The sequence below is a fragment of the Ochotona curzoniae genome, unplaced genomic scaffold, assembly GCF_017591425.1.
Source record: "Ochotona curzoniae isolate NIBS_2020 unplaced genomic scaffold, NIBS_Ocur_1.0 contig_883, whole genome shotgun sequence".
Lineage (NCBI taxonomy): Eukaryota > Metazoa > Chordata > Mammalia > Lagomorpha > Ochotonidae > Ochotona > Ochotona curzoniae.
This window is the reverse complement of record NW_024466599.1, coordinates 33,029,793-33,053,717: the sequence shown is the minus strand read 5'-3', so window position 1 is coordinate 33,053,717 and position 23,925 is coordinate 33,029,793. Positions and strand designations below refer to the sequence as shown.

Here is a 23,925-nt window from a genome sequence, read left to right as displayed (position 1 = left end):
TGAATAGCATCTATAGGATTCCTTGCTCTGTCACTTGAGTGGGCCTGAAAGAAATGATATTTCTATAGCTATCAGTACACTCAGCACGCAGGTCCTGGTTCCTATTACTATTCTCTATAAAAGCAGCCAGAGACTCTTAGAAAAAACGGCTGATTCTGGGACCAGTGTTGTGGAACAGTGGGTAAAGCTGCTATCTGTGATACCAGCATCCCTTCTGGGCACTGGTGTGTGTCCAGGCTACTCCACTTCTGATCCAGCTCCCTGTGAATGGCCTGAGAAAAGAAGTTAGTGATGGTTCAAGTGCTTGGGTCCTTGCCACCCATTTAAGAGACTCAGATTAAGTTTACCACTCCTGGTTTGGGCCTGGCTAAGGCAGATCTTTCTCTGCTTCTCACTCAGTATAGCTCTTTCAAAGCAATAAACGCATCCCTAAAATAAAAAAAGGAAAAATGACTGATTCTAGGACTAGGGCAGGAAATATACAAGCTAAGCCTAAGGCATTTTATAGCACCAGAAAGAAAAGAAATGCTCAAAAGTGATTCCCTTTCCTTAAAGTATGGGCTTTTAATATTGACTTTCTTCCAAAGAACAGACACTGCATGAAAAAGGGTTGAGTATGGGGAGGACAGCAGTCTTACAGTGGAAAAAACTGGTCAGCAAACAGTCCCTCAGCCAGGTGATGAGGTCAACAGTGGCAACAATGGGTTTGGTAGATAGCATGTTCCCTTGACGTGGACTGATGAAATGACACTCTCCCTCTGGGGACAACCTCTCCCAATCCTATCTTCATGGTCTAATCATAACAACACAAAACACATCCCCACTGAAGTACAGCAAAATACCTGGGCAGTACTTCTCAAATGACTGAGGTTAACCAAACATGGGAAGTTGGAGAACCAAAGAACATGACCACTAACCCCAGATGAGATCTCCTGGGGCGAAAACACATCAAGCAGAGAGGAAGACATTGAGTAGACTTAGGAAAACGAATAATGTCATTCAAGCAAGTGCCGGTACTGGTTCCTCAGTGGTGGCAAAGATACCAAACTAGCGTAAGATGTGAAAAATAGAGGAAAGCAGGTGTGGGGCATACTGGAACTCTCTGCATTATCTTTACTCTCTTGTAAGTCTAAAATTCTTATAAAAAATAGAAAGGAAAACAATGGTGTATCTTCAATTTACTGCAGGTTTACAGAATTCTAACACCTAAACCATTTGGTGTATCCCGCCTTCTCCACCAAAGCCTCTACGTACCTTTTTACCTTTTTTTGGCACACTCTTCCATGTCCTCTTACCCTGGTCAACCTACTTACCTCATTAGGCCTCTCTGGCAGAAGGTCATTTCCCCCCTAAAGCCGTCCAACTTTTCCCTGCTAAGTGTTAAGCTGGCCACACACCTCTATCTTTCCTAAAACAACTCTTCACAGCATTTATTTTTACTGCTTGTTTTATTGACTGCTGCCCCAACCCAAAAGTAAGTGCCAAGAAGGCAAAGACAGTGTCTCTTCATTACTATGGCATCTTCAGGACAGACACCTGGCACCCTCAGGAGACCTGACAACCATTTTTGACCAAATAAATGGACATGTGCCTAGCCACACTGTTCTCCAAACGTCAGACCATTTTTTCTTGGTTACCACTCAGGACAAAAGTACAAACCTGAACAGAAATCCCCTTGAGATGAATCTTTGCCTAAGCAGATTTCCAGTAAGGGATTGCTTTTCATCAGAAAACAGTCCTGCTCCTGACATGGTGTTGACACATGGGCATGGGAGCCCAACATCCATGGGGTCAGGACTTTGTAAGAAAGCTTCCATGCCCCCTGGCCAGCAATTTCCACTCCCATGGTCAGTTATAGTCCCTCAAGGACACTTCGCTCACCACAGACATAAATACTGAACTTGGCAACATCAGAATTTTGGAAGGCCACTCACTTTGATGAGGAGGTAGAACTGAGTATAAATGGGAGGAGAGAACACACAAATGTTGGGGAGAGAAACAAAGATGCTTTAAAACACACAGATCAGAGCCCAGGACCACCTGCCAACAAAGTCTTAGCTTCTAAGGAATCATGAAAACTTAGGGGTCAGAGATTCTCTGAATGTACTTCTGACTACTCAGATGCTCTAACCATTCAGAGCCACCATGAGGTAGCACTTCTGAGATTCTTCTCTAGATCTTGGACAAGGCATTTGAAGAACAGACTATCTTGGGAGCTCTGAGCCAGACCATCTCACCTGGCCATGATATTGTGTATGTAGGAAGATGGAGGCCTGGGGAGGACAAGTATTTTGCTCAAGGTTACCCAGCTAAGGCAGAACTTTCTGGAGTTTTGGCCCTGACTGCAGCTTGGTATTCTAGTACAAAAATTCAGTAACCAGACATTGTCAAAAAGAAAAAGATGTGTAAGATGGTTAACATGCAGTGGTGCACACAGAAGGTAGGTCAAGGGAAAATCTGATCCAATAAGAGTCCTTTAGAAAATGTGTCCAGCAGTTAAGTATATTTATAGGATTCTCTACCTCCCTGAAGGTGTTTTTGTGATACATTGGATTAGGACAGTCAAGAAATCAGGGGTTACTAGATAAAAGCATAGCTTTATAATTACCAATAGAAGCCCTATAAGATCATTCAATCAAGAAAGGCTATAATACCATGAGAGAAAAAAAATATAATAATGTAAGACAGTTATTGTAATGGTAACAGGATAAAGAAATGGCTGAAAAGAAAAGGAATGATGTTTTAGGAAAAGGTATGGTATTCCCTAGCTAAGGTATGGATAGGTGGAAACATCTTGTGACTGTTAATGTTCAGAATCTAGGTAATACGCTTACACTGTGTATGGACGCATAAGAGGACCACCAATGAGCACACCTGGGAAGAGGCTCCAAAAGTGATTCCGAGATGATCTCCCATGCAGGCGAAGCACTTGGCATGACAGAAAAGGTAGAAAGAGACCTGTGTGCAAATCCCAGAGACGTAACCAGTGAGAGAGTCAGCTTGTGGGTGGTTTCATATATGAAGAAGAGCATAGAAGTTACCTTCAGATAACAGAGTTGCTACAAGCTTCTGAGAAATTAACTGACCCAACTCCAGTTTTGTGAGAATGAAATCAGCCAGGAATAGCAGGAGAGATCTAAAAACAAGGAGTAAGGAGGCAGCAATCACTAGTATTAAACCTTCAGCCTATTAGCTCCCAACCAGAGAAGAGATGCAAAGCCAATTCAAAGCAGCGCCTCTTGCTTCTACTCACTGTGATTTCCCACAGCTCCCCTCCCTGCCCTACTCCAGCTTGCATCATCTTGGAACAAATCCAACCAACTGGGGTGGGGGTGGGGCATAAAGACCAGCCTCATGTGTTCACACAGAACTCGGCTTACCAAAGCAAACCCACTGATCATTTGCTAAAACAGTTCCCTTCTTCAGTAGCTCTAACATTACCCAAAGGCATTGAAGAAGCAAAGTCTATGACTAAAGCTGGGACAATTCCGTTGCTGCTATTAAAATACATTGCTCTAAGATTCCTACTTTTTATGGAACACTGTATCATGATAAAATAAATGTGAGCCACAGAAAACCAAATTCTCCTTCAAGGAAAGCTCCTGATTCCTCAAGTTAGCCCCTGTTCTCGAAGACTCTAAGCTGAGCAGATGTCTTTATCAGTTGCCAACTTGCAGGATGCAGTCTTGGTGACCTTTTTAAGGAAGATGAAATGAATACTGTTAATAGCATATTCAGCCAGGAATTGGGAGCATGGTCTCTGCACTAGACACAGTTGTAACTGATTCCAAGGTAATCATTTGATTCTCACATTATCTTGGCTAAAGCAGTGATATCCCCATTTCCCAGATGAAGATGAATTTTAGAGACATTCTCTGTCCAGCATCACGGAGGCAGAGTTCATACCCAGGTCTTGGCTTTTAATCACCACAGTGGGTATCATAATTCTAGGCTGGGTACCATGTGAGGAACTAAAGTATCAGATCACAGAGTTGCTGATAACTTTTTCTTTGAACACACATTACAAGCTGAAACACTCAAACAAATTGAATCAGGAATTTCCCTCCGGCTCCAGGCTTCCTGTTTGCTCTGAAGCCCCAGTGTCAATGGGAGTCAGAACTCTGCTTCTGATCTGGTCAGCAATAACATGGCTTCCTTAGAAGAATGTAAACTTGGCTTGCATCCCAACTAGCTCTGTGCCTGATCTCTCCCTTGACCCTCCCCTCTCTCACACCACAATGATTCCAATCCCCATTGTTTTAATAGGTATCAGGACATGAAACCAGCTTGGGGTAAAGATAAGTCTCACAAAACCAGTTGGGGTAAATCTAAGCTCACAAAACCAGTGACTATTCCAGAAAAATCCAAGCTAGTACTCAGCACTCCTAAACAAAGGACCATGTCCTTCAGTTATACAACATGGCAAAGAGGCAAAATAACACTCCTTCCTAAAATGCACATTTCCCACATCAGCTTCCTGCCTGAAACAAACCAGATAGCTGGACTTCGTAGCTTTCTGAGTCAAGCACACCTGTTGAGCTATTCCAATCTACTGGCTACTGTCTCATGCACTTAGCAATACAGTCATCCACTGTACCTACAGGTTCTGCATTTGTGCCTTCAACCAATCAAAAATGTTTTAAAAACTATGTATATACTGATCATGTATAAATTGCTTTTCTTGTCACTATTCCCTAACCAATGCAATTATGTACACAGCATTCACATAATATTAGGTATCATAAGTAATCTAAGGATGAGTGAAAGCATGTGAGAAATTGTGTGTACACTGGATATACCATGCCATATTATTCAAGGGTTTGAGCACATATGGATTTTTTGGGGATTCTTGGGGCAGTCCCCAAAGTACAAGGTAGAAATGAAGCTACATTTATTTATCCTGTTCCACAGTGCTCACAGGAATGGAATACTGCCATAGAAAGCCTCCTGTCTCTGGACTATTGTGAGGTCCTGAGCCCCGGCTTTCTTTAGATGCACAAAAGACACAGACTTGTATGTCCACCAAGCTGCTTCTCCCAACTACGGTGCTCAGCATAGCACTTGGATCTACAGCTCCTTGGACACTAGGCAAGCTCCCCAAACCACCCCCAGAGGCATTATTTTGTAACTCTTACAATCTATGCCAAGTCCAAAAGTCTTATGATTTTATTAAATGATATGCTCAAGGCTACATAGTTAATAAATGCTAATACTGAGATTTGAAATCAACTCTTGTATCAGTTTGTCAGAGCTGCCATAACAAAGAGCTGGGTGGCCTAAAAAATGGAAATTCTCTTTCTCCCAGCTGTAGAAGCTAGAGGCCCAAGAACAAGATGGCAGGGTTGGTCTCTCCTGAGGGTTCTCTCCTTGGCTTGCTGATGACTGTCTGCTCTTGGTATTTTCAGAAAGTCTTCCTTCTGTGCTTGTGCTTTCTAATCTTGTGTTACACGGATATCGGTCATATTTGATTAGGACCTACCCCCATGATCTCACTGTGCCTTAATTGACCCACTAAAGATTCCATCTCCAAATACAACCATATTCTGAAGTACTAGGGAGTAAAAAGATGAAAGTGTGTGTGTGTGTGTGTGTGAGAGAGAGAGAGAGAGAGAGAGAGAGAGACCTTTTGATCATGAAACCTTACAGCTTTTCAGCCATTCAATTGATGCTGACGGGCAGGGATTGCACTTAGCATTTCAGCAAATGTTTCCTTTCACATAATCTTTACAAACAGTCCACAGTACAATGAAAAAGCTACATTTCAAACTGATTAATTATTCTATTCTGAAAAGCACATCAAATATGAAGCAGACCCTGGATTCAACCTCAGACCTATCATCCTTAACTCAGCACTGTCTTCACTAGACAAATTTGCTTCCCAGGCAAAACTGTGATGTTCACAAAAGCAACAGGGTGATCTGACAGTGGCAGTAAAGGTGGTGAGACATCTGGCAAGGTCTTTTCATGTGAAGAGATCATGAATCTTGTGAATAATAATGTAAATACCTCATAGACTTGGCATTGATGCTGCTGTGGTTGCGGCTGTTATTACTGACTTCCAGACTAATTTTTTCTCCTTTTCTAAATTATACATACACAAGATGGGGAGAACCAGAGAATAGCAACACAATGTTAGAAGCTGGAAAGAAAATGGATGAGTGGGAACTGACTTAACAGCTGAGAATGTTCAATACCAAAACAACAATAGGACAGTCAAGAAAAATTTATGTTGTAGAATTCCACTCCCTATCATAAAGCTCAGGGATAAGCTATAACAGCTAGCTCTGGAAATGAGGTTAATGTGAAAAGAGAAAAAAAATTTTGATGTTCGAGTTGAAAAGTAGGTAGAAATCTGAATTTTCACCTTCATTCTACATTTTTCATCCCATTCCCTTCTGGAGAAGAGAAACAGACTCTACATCTGGCAGGGAAAGGCACCAGAGCACAGCATTGAATATAGGGCAGGGAAATAAGCATTGTACTCTGGAAGCCATCCACTTCCTTCATTTGGTGCCTACCATGTTGCCTGCCAGGTCTCCTTTCTTGATGCAGGACTGTGGAAGAGTGCTCCCAGAGGACTCCAAGCACCAAGAAATAAATAAACAGAAAAATGTTTTTAAATCACCAGCAGAGGTTTTCCAACTAAGTAGGTAGCCTTTTAGTCTATAATGACAATATGTGACAGTCCCAGAAAGATAACACATTAGTAAAGAAATTATTAAACATTTTCCAGAAGTAAAAGGTTTGATTTTCTAAATCTGAAAGACCTATTCAGGGTCAAAATGCAATAGATGAAACTAAACTAACACCACATCATTAGAAATAGAGGCCAGTGCAATGGCTCAACTGTAATTCTCAACCTACTAGCACTGGCAACCCACATGGATACCAGTTCAGGTTCTGGCTGCTCTACTTTCCATCCAGCTCCCTGCTTGTGGCCTTGGAAAGCAGTAGAAGATGGCCCAAAGCCTAGGGATCCTGCACCCACATGGGAGACCTGGAAGAAGCTCCTGGCTCCTGGCTTTGAATTGACTCAGCTCTGGCCATTGCAGCCATTGGGGGAGTGAGCCAGTGGTGAATGGAAGATCATCTCTCTCTCTCCTTCTCTGCTTTCCAATGAAAATACATAAATCTTTAAAAAAAATTTAAAGTAGCAGAGCAAAAAGCTATAACACACTTCTTAGAAAGAAAAAGTAAACCCATGCAAAAGATCGAAAGTCAAAGTGACATCAGACTTCTTTCCAGCAAAAGTGGGGGTTAGGACACAATAGAATAATGCCTCTGGTGGTAGTCAAACTAGACCTCTATACATAGCCAATCTCTTCACCAGATTTGAGAGCAAGATGTAAAGGATTATAAGCATAAATAGAAGATTTCAAAGACCTACTTCCCATTCTCTTTCTCAGAAAATCGCTGATGATACTTTACTAAATCAAGAGATTATACCAAGAGAGATGCAAGGAACAGGAGCTTCCACCCAGGAGAGCTGGGAAAGGCAGCTCTTGAGAACGGTGAAGGGCATTGCTCTGCGTAGGGCAGAGAGCAAAGGGCAACTGCTTATTCTGGAACTGTTAAGACTCCAGGAGAAGTTTATCCAAGAATTTGAAATTGGCTGAATATCAGCTACATTTATACATCCTCTGTGGAGATGCAGACAACACATGGAGAATCTATGGTTGAACTAACAATAAGTCTACAGAAAGACAAAGAGGTAATTATTAACTCCAAAACAAAAAAAGTATGAGTATAGAATTGTAACTACAGCATACCACATGACTTAGTCCCAAAGCATAACTACAGCTATAATAATGTCTACACTATGTATTCATTTGGTCAAATTACAGTAAGGCACATGGAGAAACCAGGAAGTTGGGAAAGCTATATGCATGTCATGGGGTAGTGAAGATGAGAAAAAAACTGAAGTCTCCATAATGAAATATCACTAGATAATGTTCAGAATGAATATACTTCATAAAAATAAAATAAAATAACATTATTTAGAAAAACAATGCTCCACATCAAAAGAGTTATGTCAAAAAGTCTAAAGTGGCTGCCTGTTTGGGAGGGTAAATTGAGGGTAAGGAAGGGAAAAAAACTGTCTTTTGCTCCCCTAAACACCTTGTAGAACTGTTTGACTCCTTATCTATCTATCTATCTATCTAATTAAAATAACCTCTAAAATGCCATTTTCTATATGAGATGGGAGAAAGTTGACAGCTGAGAAAAATGCTTTGAGGAAGGTGTACACCCAAGGACTTGCCATGAACCAAATCCTAGAAGACTGGGAAGGCAAACAACAGGGTCCCTACCACATCTCCTCCCCTGCTTATGTTTGCTTTAAGCAAACTGGGAAGGCATGGGAAGGAGATGAGCTGCTGAAGGCGAGATTTTCTGACTACAAAACCAGGTTGAACTGAGGACCTCCATGTGGTTGGGGCATCCCTAACTATGCCAATGGCAGGGAGCATTTTAGAAGTCAAGCCTTGCACTTCCCCCTTAGAAAAGCAAGCTTACTAAACTGGTACGTACTTCCCAGGAAGAGCTTGTCTGGAAAGCACAGCTGCTGGCCCGGAGAGCAGAGTTACAGACCTCTATATTAGGTACGTCCCCAGTCCCTCCTTCTAGGGATTGTTTCCAGACATTAAAGATATAGGTGAACATTGTTTTCCTGAGGTCCTAACTTGATGTTTGTTTCCCACTTTGAATTCTCACTTGCTCTTTTATTAGTATTACGTTCACTGAGGAAAGCTCCAACAGGCACCCAGGGTAGACTGACTCTCAGGGAGTGGGGATGATGGCTTCAGAAAGAATGGAAGACTTCAGGGGGGTTTATGAGCAGGAACACCTTATAACCTACAGCTACCACCTCTGTGGATGAAGACCAAATGTTGGCCCTCCAGATGACAATGCTGACCACTCATGATGACTTGCATAAACAGTCTCCTTGGGCCCCACCTGCATTCATGACCTCTGCCACAGTCTGATTTTAGCATTTCTCTCAGCTCCATCATGAAAGAAACCAGGCAAATAGTATCTCAACTTCACTCAAGGGAATCAGACATGAAGATTTCTTGGAGGAATCTCCAGGCACTGCTCAACTCTTTCACCCTTGGGTAGCTAAGAGATTGCTGAAGGAGAAACTGATTTTACAACTTTTCTTATTGGTTGCATTTTCATTTGTCCTAGGATGACGACTTTAAAAAATGTTTATGCACTTATTTTTCTCTACTTGAACAGCAGAGAAACACACGCACGCATGAGAGAGACAGAGACAGAGAGAGAGAGAGAGAATCTCTTCTATATTTTAGCTCACTCCCAAATAGCAACAGTCAAGGATAAGCCAGGATGATGCTACAATCCAGAAACTCCATCCAAGTCTCCCATGTAAATGTCAGAATCCCAAGGACTTGAGCCATCACTGGCTGCCTCCCAAGACGTATTCATAAGAAGCTGAATCAGAAGCAGGTTAGCTGGAATTCAAACCAGTACTCCCAAAGGGGACAGGGATGGCATGAGAGGCATGAGAAACAGCTTACTATGCTGCCCCACAATGTCTGTTCCAGGACAACTACTTTCATAATTTCTTTCTTTTTTTTTTTTAAAGTTCAATTGTATCATAAGGGAGGATGGGAAAAGAAAGCAATCAGCAATTCGTACATGTGATTCCATGAATTCCTTTTGGAGTCTAGGCCAAATAAAAGATCTCTAATTTTTTTTCCAGTATATCTTAGTAAAAAGCAATTCTGGGTAAATATGTGTGGTTTGGAGCTGAATTTAAGTGTCTCACAAAGGCCTGGATGTTAAAAGCTTGATCCCCCGGGTCTTACCTGAACAGTACTAAATGGAAGCTTAATTCAATTATGGATTAAGATTCGGCCTCTGGGAGGTGATTAGATTGAGTCTTTTGGGTAGAGTCCTGGTAATCAGACCCTGGTGGTTTTACAACAGATACAGATGCACTTAAGCAGCATCCCCTTTGTTGGAGATCACTCTGTGTTGCCTCCGGATTGCTTACATCAGGTGCTAAACAAATGGGCAGCTGCTCTGGGACTGTGAGCCTCAAAAACTATGATCCAACGAAAACATTCCCTTTTTACATCCAATGTATTTCATCCTACTAACAAAAGATTGACTAATACATGAGAATATTCAGAAAATTACTGGAAATGGAATTAAAAGATGTTTATTCTGGAACCAGCATTGTGGTGTAATGGGTTAAGCCACTAGCTGCAATGTTGGCATCCCATTGGCAATGGTTTGAGACCAGGCTGATCCGTTTCTGATCTAGCTCCATGCTAACGAGCCTGGGAAAGCAGTGTGTAAGAGACCCAGAAGCAGCTTTGGCCTGGGATAGTCCTGGCCATTGTAGCCATTTGAGGACTGAACCAGAGGATGGTGTCTTTCTCTGTCTTTCCCTCTTTCCATATAACTGTCTTTCTAATAAACAATTAAATAACTTTTTACAAAATAATGTTTATTTTGTGCAAACATCTTTTGAAATCTGAGCAAGGTTCTTTTATCACATACAGTTTCGTGAAACTTTTAAAGAAACCCCTCATTCATGCACATGGCCTTCATGAATTCATAAAATCAGAAGGGGTGGGTGTCTTTTAGAGTCAAAGACATTAGACTGGAAGGCTATAGACCAACACAGATGTGACAAACAGTGACTGCAAGCAATATTGCTCTAGGCCACCTGGGGAAGCACTCCCATGTGAAGGTCTCAATGATGGAACAGGCACTATAACTAAAGCACAACATTGCCAGGGAGAACCCATTCATTGAATGGTATGGAGCCATGCTATGTCCATTGGTTCCTAAGAAAACACTGTCTTACAGAGCAGATAGTCTTTTCACACACCAGCTACTTCCAAAGATTAATGGAACATAGAATTAACAAATAAGTGCATTTCAGTGCAAAGAATTTTCAAATCCATACGTAGGGTTTTCATAATACATATTTTCCATGAACTTTTAGGAAACAACCTTGTATGTAACACCTGTATCCCTAACTTGCCTGGAAATTGCTCTGAAGGCAGTGATCATTTCTTGACTTTACTATAGGTAGAGAGTATATAACGAGACTGCTGGTTTAAAAAGGAGGACGAAGAAAGGGCTCTTTAGAGAATAGACATAGATGCCTGTCTTGACAATGGTGAACAGGGGCCATGCAGTAGGAACTCTCCTCAACTGCAATGCGTTCACCAAAGAAAGCCGAAGCAGCAAGATTCACACTCGTGGATGGGACCAGGTAGACTGTGTGGCATAAGGCTTCTGGGCTAACCAAGAAGTGGGTCAGAGAAGAGCAAGAACACAACCAAAGTGGAAATCAGCAGGTGAGCTTGAAGAAAGCTAAGCAGCTCAGTGAGTCCAAAATAAAGGTGTTTCAGAGAGTGGGGAGAGACAGGCTTATCGGACTGCTGTGGGCACAATCTCATCATTCTTCCCCTTAGCTCAGAAGAACCTGTGACTTACCTCTAACCAACAGACTAGGGCAAAGGTGATGTGATTTCCCTACTGAGATGAAGTACAAAGATCATTTGCAAATGTGATCAAGACTCCTAAGTATGTAGGTCTGGGTCACTGAAAAGGACATCATCTTGGATGAGGCTAATGACATTCCTTTAAAAGAGAGGCTGGGCTTTTCCTAGAGTTAGAGATTCATAGAAGACTTTCCCTTCTTCTGGCGTTAATGCAAAGACTGTGAGTTCTGAAGCTGCGAGGAGAACTCTGCCAACAAACTTGTGAACTTGGAGGAGGAGGCCAAGCTTTGGATGAGAATGCAGCCTGGCTGACCGCTCAGTGGCAGCCTGGGGAGACCCTGAACAGGAACCCTGACCCACAGAAGCTGGGAGCTAATAACCTGATGCTGTCTGTCACCTCCAAGTTTGAGGTGAAACAAATGCACAGACCTCCCCATCGTGGGGAGCCACAAACAGCAGCCTCAAGATCACGAGCTCTGTTACATGGGTTGTAGGAATGCTAGTTATTTTCCCTTGCTTTAGGCACAATGAAGGAAAGGAGAACCTTGGTTGGAGTTACCCCAAACTCCATGAAGAAATGGTGAGCCGCCTTGCAGAGTGTAGGCAGGCAAACTGCATTCTAGGGTAAACCAAGTCAGTTCCTCTTCTATCCATCTTAAAAAGATCAAAAGGAGCAAGAGGCAAAGACCAACTAAAGAAATTGACAGTCACTGAAAACCCTTAAGGACTTTTAGTGTCCTTGTTTCTAATTATAAATATTTACTCCTCCCCCAAATTCCTGGCCTTGCAGAAAAGCCTGCATAAATAGTCCTGCTCCTTTACTGGAAAATGAGTGTGTGTGTGTGTGTGTGTGTGTGTGTGTGTGTGTGTGTGTGTGTGTGTGTTTCTTGGAACCAGACTGGGCAGTAACAGAGGACTGGATGATCCACAAAAAGTCACTTCCTGTTGGATATTGTCTAGTTCCCATCCCCCACCCCACCCTTCTCCCAGTTAATAAACCCCCAGACCCCAAGCAACTCCTCCTTCCTTGATTCTATCGCTGGAGACAACTAAGCCAAACAAACTCAGGAAGTGGCAAGAGATTGGGAAGGGGAGGAAGTTCATGGCACAGAAGGGAAAGAAAAGAGAATGCCCTGATGTCCAAGAAAGGGGGAGGGAGAGAAGGAGAGAAGACAGGGTCACTCCAAGGTCACTCACCGTCCTGGACCTGGGCATTCAATCACAACTGGCACAAACCATAGGTCGAATCTCCTGGGGCCATTTGAATATTAGCATTCACAGTGATAAACAGCCCTCAAAAAAGTCCTCCATAAGCAAATTGGAACAAACAACTCATCTAAAATATGTTGCTAAGAGACAAGTGGGGCAGAAGCCAAAACCAGTTCAAATGTCTGGAGAATTCTTTTGTGTGTGTGTGCGTTCACATGCTTTCAGGAAACAAAAGCGAGGCCAGGCTACCTGTAGATGACTCCATGTTGGTGAAGGAACATGAGGGCTGATGTCACTTCTGCGGCGTAGAACCGGGAACGAGGCTCATCGAATTTTCGGGAGCGCTGGATCTGGAACATGAGGTCTCCGCCATTGACATATTCCATGACAAAAAAGAGGCGGTCCTGAAAAGAGAGAAAATGCCATTGAGCTGATGTCATCGCAGCTGCCTCCATGGGTCTGCAGTTGTGAGCCCACTGTGGATGGCCAGGATTCGAGGTGGAATGCTCAGGTGTGCATGGGGCAGGGGAGAGGAGCGAACTTGGTAGCACCTGCTCCAGAAAGGAAACAGAGGAGTAAAACACACATTTAGGGTGTGAGGGTTACTTTAACATCCTTTCTCTTTTTTTTCCTTCCCTCCCTAGATATATCTATTTTTTTACTTGAAAAGCAGAGCTAAAGAGAGAGAAGAGGGGACACACACACACACACACACACGCACACGCACATAAACACAGATTTTTTTCCATCTGCTGGTTCATTCCCCAAATGGGCACAATGGTCAGGAACAGGCTAGGTAGAAACCAGGAGACAGGACCTTCATTAGGATCTTCCATTTGAGTGCAGGGGCCCAAGCACTTAGGTCATCTTCCCTTGCTTCCCCAGGCACATTAGTAGGAAGTTGATAAGGAAATGCAGCACTTGGAACTTGGGATGCTGACACTGCAGGCAATTGTCATTAGCAGCTATGCCACGATGCTGGCCCCTCTTGCTTTTGTGGGCATCCACTTGATCTAGTGAATGAAGAAGTATGGTGCTGAGAGAAAAGGAGACCTGGCACTAATCTGAGGTGTGACCTAGGACAAGATTGTCCTTCTGAAGGCTCCAGTTAGCTTGATACACGGGGTAGACTGAAGAGTCGTCTTCCAAAAGATATTGAGGTCCTAATTCCTGGCATATGTGACTGTTCCCTGACAAGGCATGAAAGAATTTCACCAATACCATAAGATGATTGATGTTGAGACTACCTTGGATTACTAGAGTAGGCATTAAATGCAGCCACAAGTGTCCTTGAGAGAGAGGGAGACAAAGGGAGATTTGAGAATCAAGAGGCAAGATGATCAGAGGCCGAGACCCCATTTTGCTGCCCTGAAGCACCTGGCTAAGCCTCCTTCACAAACATGGCTGAATCACAGATCTAATACTGCCTCTGTCTAGCAACCTGACACTATCACAAAGGGCCAACAAGAGTGCCTGTTTCCAGTCACTGAACTTGCACTTGGGCTGGCCCAGCCAGGGAGCATTTCCTTGGTCATGTTTGCAAAAATACAAACATCCCTTCCCCAACTCTACCCTGGATGCCTTCTATCCCACCAATACTGGACACGCAGCATTTGGGCCAGGGGCCATGGGGAAGAGACAACATTCACTCCACCTTCATCACTTACCGGCTGTGTGACCTCACCCAGATGACTTCATCTCTTTGTGCTCAGTAACAATGATTATAATAGGATCTGCCTTCTTAGGAGGATTAAAGTCCATGTTGCAATGCTTGGCTTTGGGGCAGACATTTGAAAAAAATGGTTAAGATGTCACTTAGGACATCTACATCCCATTTCAAAGTGCCTGGTTCAAGTCCTGGTTCAATTTCTGAGTTAAGTTTCCTGTTAAGATGCACCTCGGAGGCCGCAGGTGATGACTCAAGTACTTGTGTCCCAGCCACCAAAGTAGGAAACCCAGGAGTTCTTGGCTCCTGATTTTGTTTTGGCCTTGACCTAGTTGTCATGGGTATTTGGGGAGTGAATTCAGTGGGTGAAGATCTCAATCCATCTTTCAAATAAAATGAAAATAAATTAAAAAGAATTTATTTGAGCACTGCCCGGCTCAGAACTGGTGCCCCATAAAGATGGCCACGAACACTGTCACTGACAGTTGCATGGCTGTTATTGTCATTACCGACTCTTTGCCTTTTTCTGACCTCTCAGCAGCTTCCTTTCTTGGCCACCTGCTGTTGCTTCCCCCAAGCTGATCTTCTCTTGTTCTGCAGGATATTTTCTGCTCCTGTTATTGGCTTCCCCTCTCCTGGTCATTAAGTGTTGGAATTCCACCAGGCTGGGTTCGAGGCCCCTTTCATCACTCTCTGCCCACCTAGTGATCTCATCCACAGCCATAGTCTCTAGTGCTGCCCATACCCATGACTCACAGACCCAGACTCTCCTCCAAGCACTGAGCCCACTTATCCTCCTACATATCTGACCTCCCTCTGGATGCCTCAAAGGCACTCAAACCCAACATGTTCAAAACTGATCCCAGAATCTTCTTCCACAAACTGGTTCTCAGCCGGGTTTGCCTGTTTTGGGCAACACTTCACCCTTCAGTTGGTTTTACAAGCCAGAAACCTGGAACTCCTTTTCATACTTCCTTCAACCCTTGCATCCATCAAGCCCTGTCACCTTTACCTATTATATCTCTGCACTTGCTACCCTTGTACCTGCTACATTTGTCTATTTTTCTCGCCCTTCCCCTCAAACGCCTGGTCCTAATTTGTTGCCCTGGTTTGTGTAGATCCTTGCAAGTGCCCTGTTGAGTATGTCTCTCTCCAAACACCAGTCATATCTCAGGCACAGTGACCCTGCAGAAATGCAAATACAATTGTCACTCATCCCGTTTCCTCTTCTCCACTGTCAATTCTTTCTTTTAAAAAGATTTACTTATTTGAAAGGCAGAGATTTATATATACATAGAGAACGTGGTGGTCTTCCATTTGCTGGTTTAGTTCCCAAGGCCATTAGCAGAGAACTGGATCTGAAGTGGAGCAGAGACAGAAAACTTGCTAAACACATCTCAAGGCCAGCATGGGATCTTCTGAGCAGTGTCCATTCCAACTTTGTTCTTTATTCATGCTGTTCTCTCTGCTCCTGCTGCTCCCCTGATTAATTCCTCCTCATCCTTCAGGTTTCAGCAAAGATAGCTTTTCTTCCAGGAAGCTGGCCTTGACTTTTCTTACCAGGCTACATGCCCTCTAATGTGCTACCCTCCCTGGTGCAGCAACTAGCACAATGTAGGTTTTATTTGTATAACTGAACTATGACTTCATCCCCTAGTATGCTTCATGAATGCAGGAACTGTTAGTAATTCTGGCTTCCTGGTTAAGAGGAATTTCTATTAATTCCATCTAGATATTTATTTTTATTTGGAGTAGGGCAAAAGAGAGAGATCCCTTCCAACTGCTGGTTCACTCTCCAAATGCCTCAATACCCGTGGCTGGGCCAGGAGTAAGAGCTAGAAATTCAATCGAGAGCTTCCGTGTTGGTGGCAGGGTCCCAACAACTAGTTCCTTTTACATATAAGCACTACATGGATGCACAAAGCAAAAGGGTGATGGGTTGTAAGAGAAAAACAGAACCAAAGGACAGTCTACCACCCTTACTGCCTAGTGCCATAAAGATGAGTCAGCATGATGTTTGAGCCCCTTGCCAGTATCCACTGTAAACTTATCGGCCACAGAGCATCTGCCTGCACCAGCAGCTCAGTATTTGGCTGCATCCTTGAGTGGTTCTCTTGTCCTGTGGAGAGATGTCTTCACTTCCCAGTGACATGATCACTTCTTTGAGGAACACAACTATTTTTTCCCAACAGCCCAATCAACAGCAGCACAACACTCGGCCTCCTTGGCACTCAATAAAAACCTGTTCACACTCCCTTTGTTGCCAAGAGCACCCTAAGAGAAGGCACTTTGGCTGTTTCAGTCCCTATTGTACCTCCAGCCACTAGAACTGGTCCTGGCAAACAAAAGGTTCCTAGCACATCTGTTGAATGCTGTAGTCATTGAACATTGACCCCGGATGAGGCTCTGGTTGCTAGAAATGCAACCAAAACCCCAGGGTGGAATTCCCAAACACCTTACTTCTATTGTTAACCTCATTTGAACTCCCCCAGCTGCAGCCCAAGCTGAACTTCAGTTCTCACCTGCTTTCTGTTCACTACAGTTCAATGAATTTGGCCCCAAAGCATAGCTAACCCTTTTTTTTTTTTTAAACATATGAAGGATGTTGTAAAGAAAGGTTAAGCTTTTCGCTCCTTCTCCCTCTGTACAGCAGGCTGGGGTTGTTTCTGATCTCCAACTGGAACACCTTTGAGAGACATGTTTTTGATGCAGAGTGAAAACCTCGAGTCATTCTGGGAATGGCTTAATTACATAAACTGAAATCCAAAGAAAGCTGGCAAACCCAGCAGCTACTCATTAATCCCCTCTTGGCATCCGTAGAAAACAAAACAAAACAAAACCAACTTCCTGGTAAAGTAAGTAAACACATTTTCAGAGAGAATCAAAGATTGTAAAAGCCTTAGTCCACCTCTCCTCCCTTAATCTCATCTGAATGTCTAAAAAGTTACGGTTTTATGATTGCAAGTAAAATAATAAAATTAGAAAAGAGATTATGTGTCATGGCCATTTAGGGTAAGAATAATGAATAACGACCTACAAGCTGGAAGGGTGTCTGAAATTCCCACTGGGCTCCGATTTCCCAGAGCACTAACTTTTCCTGCCTTTGAAGGGAAAACTAGGTCCGCCCTGTTCATCTTTGAAGGTGTGATGGATAGCTAGGGGCTTCCTCCCAGGAGCACTGCATGTCCTGCCAACTGAATTTGTTTGGACACACATTCCCCATCATTTGTCAGCTGTTTATATGTGCAAAGATTCTATCACTTTTAAATAAATTCCACATGAGTGTCCAACAAAAGACTGGACTTGGGATCATCTGCTTTGATGTATCAGGGATGGCACCAACAGTTTTGCCAGCAGATCCAAGGCAATCATGGGTCCTCATTCCAACATGGAAACACTGCCTTTTGTCCTCCATGACTGCACACTCCAGCCTCTTTACAGACCTTTTTACGGTGCCCAGCCCCTGATTAGGTAACAGGGCACATAGAGAGCAACATCAGCTATGGTGTTGTTTTCCAAGGATTAGCAGTTGAACAGAGAAGACCATACAAAGCAATACAACATGCTGTATCACCATGTGCTAAATGCTTCTGTATTGAATTGGGCTGTGAAACCTACATACCGGGATTGTACCATTTTAGCCTGCTGGAGAACAGCCATCTGCGATGCTTAAGTTAACACTTACAAAAGACCACTGAAAGAAACAATCATTAAGAAACCTTTCTCTACATTTTCTACAATGCACAATGCATTTGAGGGAACTGGACATAGCTGAAGGAATTTGTTTGAGAAAAAGCTGGATTGGGGAAAAGACTATTACATCTTGAACAAGAGATGGGAGTAGAATTCCCAGCAGGTTAGAAGCACAGTCTCAGAGGAAAGAGGTGAGCAGAAGTGAACACTGCATGTGGGAAAGTGGAAAGCAGAGTGAACTCAGTGAAAACTTACCTCCTAGGAAATGATGCATAAACCCAGGACACAGAAAGGAGACAACCTAGTGCTAGAAGTGGCACTGAAAACACACACGAGAAAGAAAATCCTTCAACTATTTTGAGTTGTATAATGGTATTTTCACAGCTGATTTTGAGTAGAACCCTGCTGGAGGCAGAATTCCAGATGGGTTGGAAGAAAGCAATCTCAGGTTCTTCCACCTTTCCCCCATGGACACTGCCCTAAGAGTTTTAGCAGCTTTGACAATGAAAGCACAAACACCCCTCCTTCCTTGCCATTTCACTTCCCTGGTGGAACCAAAGCAAACATCCAGCTAGGCTTGGAAATGTAATCAACTTAATTTCATTCCCTATTTCCAAATAAAAGTCTCAAAGAAATAATAGCTCTCACTAGAACAAATGAAAAGCAGTAATAGGTGAGACTGTGGAGGCTTTATGCTATATACGTATACACCATGTTCAGTGTAATGGTGTCATAAGACCCGATAAGTTGTTACTGTTAAAAGGTTACCATAGATAATTGAAAAGAAGCCATAATTTATTTTCTTACTTGAGAACTACATGTCAATTCATAGAGAATGAAAGCTTCCTCTGAGTAATAATTATTGTTAGTGATATAAAATTTCCAATTCAACACTAATCACCCAAAATAATGTTAAAAATCATTTTCACATGTTCTCAACCCTTGCTCTTGGAGGTCTTTTCCTTCCCCTACCTCCTGTTTTTCAAGGCCTTCCTCATGTGTAAACAGCTTGTAAAATTCAGTATTGTAATATCTTTGAAATTCCTATAGCAATGGCCAATTCCACGAACAACAGTAGTAGTATGAGAAATATAAAATGTTTTCACACAGCTGTTTCTCTTTTCTAAAATGATTGATGTATTTACTTAAAAAGGAGAGAGAGAAAAAAAAGACATTATCCACTGATTTACTTCCCAATTGGCCCAAATAGCAAGGGTTGAATGAGTTTAACTTAGGTGTTAGAAACCAAAACTCCATCAATGTCTCCCACCTGCATACCATGAGTGCAAGGACATGGGCCATAATCTTCTTCCTTCCCAAGCGCAGTAGCAGGAAGCTGGTTAGAAAGTGGAACAGCCAAGATTCAAATTGGCACTATGATATGGGATGCCAGCAGTATAAGCAGTGTCTTAACCACACTGTGCCACAGTGTCCGTCTTTGTTTCCTTTCTCTTCTCTGTTTTTTCTAACATTCTAAATGCAATGCTGCTGGGGCCAGTGGTTTATTGTAGTGGGTAAAGGTGCCATCTGTGGTGCTGGCATCTACATGTATATTGATTTGAGTCCTGGCTGTTTCATTTCTGATCCAGCTCCTGGAGAGAAAGCACCAAAGCACGACTCAAGTCCTCTGTGCTGGAGAAAGCAGTAGAGGATGATTCGAATCTCCTGGTCCCTGAACCCACATGGGGGAAGAAACACTTACTCCTGGTTTCAGATGGACCATATCTGGCTGTTGCAGCAGTTTGGGGGAATGAGCCAGTGGATAAAAGACTTCACTCTCTGTCATTCCCTCTCTGCCAATAACTCTGCGTTTAAATAAATATATAAATCTTTTTTTAAAAAAAAATAGATGCAATGTTGATTAATTTTTAAAACCTCACTTCCTTGATATGCACCTGACAAAAAGCACTTTCCATATTCATGTATACAATGATGAGCTTGGAGATAAGCACACACCAGTGAAATCACCAGCACACATATACACCAGAACATATAACTAAGACTTATCCACTTGCTAAAGTGTGAGTATATAACCCAGTGCTTTTAACTCTTGGCACCAGATTGCCTAGCAGATATCTAGGACTTACTCATCCTGCAGAACTGAAACTTACTACCCGTTGCTGAATACTACCCATTCTCCTGTAGTCCCTGGCAACTGCCATTGTACTCTCTGCTTCTATGAGACTCTTCCTCTTGTGTATCTTTGTGACAAAAAATAATGTTCTTCACTTTTACCCATGTTCTTTCTTTTGCAAGACTAACTTACATTCCACTATATACAGACACGGTTGTATCTAACAGGGATCTTTCAGAAGCCATAGGTGATACAGTCAACTCTGCTTTCAGGAAACAGGGAGATAGTTTTTTTCCCTTTGGGAGAAGCCTTAACCCAATTAGAATTGGCTAAATAGTCAAGGTTTCCCATTACAGACTATTTATTGAAAAGATACTACTCACATACATAGGCACATCTTCCCCATTTCTTACAACTACCATTACTTAAACAGTGTCCCACGTTTAAAGTGAACTAAAGCTGCACCAAACTGACTCATCCACTAAATATCAAATAAACATTTTCCATTCTGATTAAAGTTACAGCTAGCCCAGGGAATAATCACAGAACACTGCCACCTTGTCCCACATACTTCATCAGGGGAAAAGAGGGAGCATGGTTCTCATCGATCAGACAATACTTTCCTTCACAGAAATACTTAGCGTCTTATAGAAAAAAGGTGCTTATCATGTGGTAAGTATTCACGGGCCAGGCCCCAACAAGCTACATTTTGATAATGCTGACCACAAGAGTAATCTCCTGCATAATAATAGCAGTATCTAAAGTTAAAGATTACTGGCATGTCATTAGTTTTTTCTAGGAAGAGGACAGAATTAAGAGGTTCCAGGTGGGGAATCTGGTCACTGAAAAGGACACTGGTCCTGTTTTGTGGAGTCTCTTCCTTTATTGTGTGACCAGCAGCAATGTCCAGGCTGAACTGTAAACTTTCCAGGATTGTGGCTTCCTCCTGGTTTCTAGTTGCTACACATAGAACATTGAATCTGGCCTCTGTTCTTTGTCCCCAGGTATTCACACGCACTCCAGAAAAGTGCAAAAGCTTTAAAAATCTCCAATTACCTGCCCAACTTGGTGGCCAGCTTGCAAAGGTTTTATACTCTATGGTAGGGCTATGGATCACTCAGAATTTAAACTGCCTGTTCTGGACAAGATGATGGGATAGACCAAAAAAAATTCTCTGTGTATTACCACAAAGCAATTTAAACAGACATAGAAGCAATGAGTTGCTCAGTGGGGACCATTGGCATTAGTAGGTGCCTGTTTTGGGCCAACATCAGTGACCTAGGGAATGTTCCTTGTCAATCTCTTAAAGTATAAGACTAAAAATATTCTAATCCCATTTCTCTGACCAAGGCCCAGAGGATGGCTTTGCCCTTTACCAACACTCTGCTTATGAGCCCAGACTGTTCCTCACAGCCCATAATGCCAGCCACATTGAGCACTGCTTGTTCTTACGTGAGACTCTCCTGCATCCCCAGCCCAGGGTACCAGTGGCCAACAGCTGGTGTTCACGATATCCCTTTCTTGTGCCACCTGTCTTTCTCCACGTGTGTGGCTCAGGATAGAAGACATGACTGAGACTGAGCCTCTCTGGTGTCCCACTCATTGATGCTGGAGATGACCTCCACATAACAATGAACCAGCCCATGAAGCTGCTAATCTGATTCCAGAAACAGGTGTCACTCTATCCCCCCACCTGCCAGGCCAGGAGCGAGCTCATGGTGCAGTTCTGATTCCTGGTGAACTCAGAGGTTGAATGCAACTGCACAGCAGCACCGCAGTCTGGCTGAGGCCAGTCCTTATGTCATTTCATTGCCGTAGTTGCTGTTATTATTTTCTCTTTGTCCCTCATTTTTTGCTAAATTTTAATCATAAAGAAATCCTAACAATCAATCATGGGACTAGACCATATCCACATCTGTGTTACAAGTCAAGTCAGTGAAAAGCAAACGTGACATTTTTGTCCAATCCTGTATATATAAAACAACAGGCTAGTTAACTGAATCCTTCATGGAACAACCAGATGTCCACACTACAATGGTTCTTTCCTTATTCTATTTTCTTTCTTAAGAACATGCAAAGTTCTTGTGACAGTTTTAAAGGTAAATAAATGCCAGGAAGCTGACCCCAAATAAAGAAAGTGCACCAATATTTCTTTTCAATTGTGGGAAGGAAACATAACTGGCTTAACTGAAAATATTTAGGTTGGTCACACTATACAAAGAGGGGAAAAAGAAGACCCCCTCATCTCCATCTGGTTCAGTATAGTGGTCAGGGTAGATCCTTCTGATAAGAGTGAGATGCACTGAGAACCTGTTTGGCCTGCAGATGACATGTGCAAAATTTGGTTTGTGCAGCAACCAATCCTGTTATCCCATGAAATGTTATTTTTCCATTTAGAATACTGGGAGAGTCATGCTTGTCCTCCATTCTAAAGAATATTAAATTCACCAAGCTCTTGCTCACACCTGGAACATTCAGCCATGGACCTTCCCTACCTGCCTTGCCACGGTTTTCTGTCTGTATAGTTTAAGTCTTTGGTTATTCTCAGAACAGTCTTGTGGAACCAGATTAAAATCTAGATTGCAAAAAGTCACTGGTGCTCCTTTAGGAGTCTGCTGTTCGGATCACATGGTCAGTCTGATTCTGGCACTGGATTTGACACTGACAAACTTGAATTCACCCAGAAGACAGTAAAGCAGTGTAGAGATGTAGCCAAGACCTACGGAGAAAGGTTGAAGGAAGTAGCAATGGTCAGGGAAGACATATGGACTCATATGATCTCAGAGGCAGTAACTACAGAGGGCCTCTCTCAAGAAATTGAAGCATTTCCAGGTTGTTAGTAGCTTCAAACCATGCTTCTGCAGAGGGCCAAACAAACACAAAGGGATAGAAGACAGTGCAAAGCTCCTTCCACTGCAGTACAGGAAGGCCTTCTGGTAGCTCTAATCCATTGCCCAATGTTGGATCGTGCACACTTATTCTGGGGTAGGTTCCTTCTAATCCAAGGGGTTCCAGCCTTATTGGAATGGTCATTTCAGAGTTGTCAACAGGAACACTCTTTGTCCCCTGAGAGATTAGCCCAGAGAAGTGTCACAATCCTTACAAGCATATAAAAGCACACAGACTTCAAGACCCCTATAGCAGAGCTTCTAACTCTGTAGAATGTCCTGGGAACTGGGTCTTTATGTTTAAATCTCCCAGCTAGCTACGGAGGATGAGTGAAGCATGGGAATCTAGGACTAAGCAAGTGTGAGGTGTCTTTAACATTAAGGTTTGGTGAGTCAACTACATTTTGTTCTGCATCTTCTCAACACTTTCATGAGTTGGTAAATTCCACAAGAGTGTAAATTCTTGGACCAGTAGCTTCTAAGTATTCTTCTAGCCAGCACACTGATGGACAAGCTGTACTCCCATCAAACCAAGCCATCCTACAACAAGAGGAATCTCTTGGAGTTACCAGGGCCATGTTTCCTGCTTCTGGCTGTATTGCTTAACATCATGCTGGGCTCATCAAGACATTCCAAGAATGTCATAAAAAAGCACTTAGTGTGCACCTAGTACAATGCTACATTGCATATGTGCAACTGTGGGGCCATGGAAATTCAAACCAGAGTCCTTAGGTGCTACTCCTGGGAAGGTAGCCATGGCTTGACCACACAATCATAACTCTTGCCCCACTTGGATGCCTCAATTCATACACATGGCTGCTCCAAACCAAATAAACCACATGGCGATAGCAAGAGAGGATGGCTGACATTTCCACTCTTCTAAATCCCCTTTCATGTTGTGATTCCTTCAAT

At 42.9% G+C, this 23,925-nt stretch overlaps 1 protein-coding gene across 1 annotated transcript in view; it reads right to left on the bottom strand.

Moving 5' to 3' along the window:
* PRKCE (protein kinase C epsilon) overlaps positions 1-23,925 on the bottom strand; it is a 473,728-nt gene that overhangs the window by 69,112 nt on the left and 380,691 nt on the right. The window contains exon 11 of the mRNA XM_040993202.1: positions 12,942-13,096. Coding sequence (XP_040849136.1) covers positions 12,942-13,096 — 155 coding nt within the window. The remainder of the gene's footprint in view (positions 1-12,941; positions 13,097-23,925) is intronic.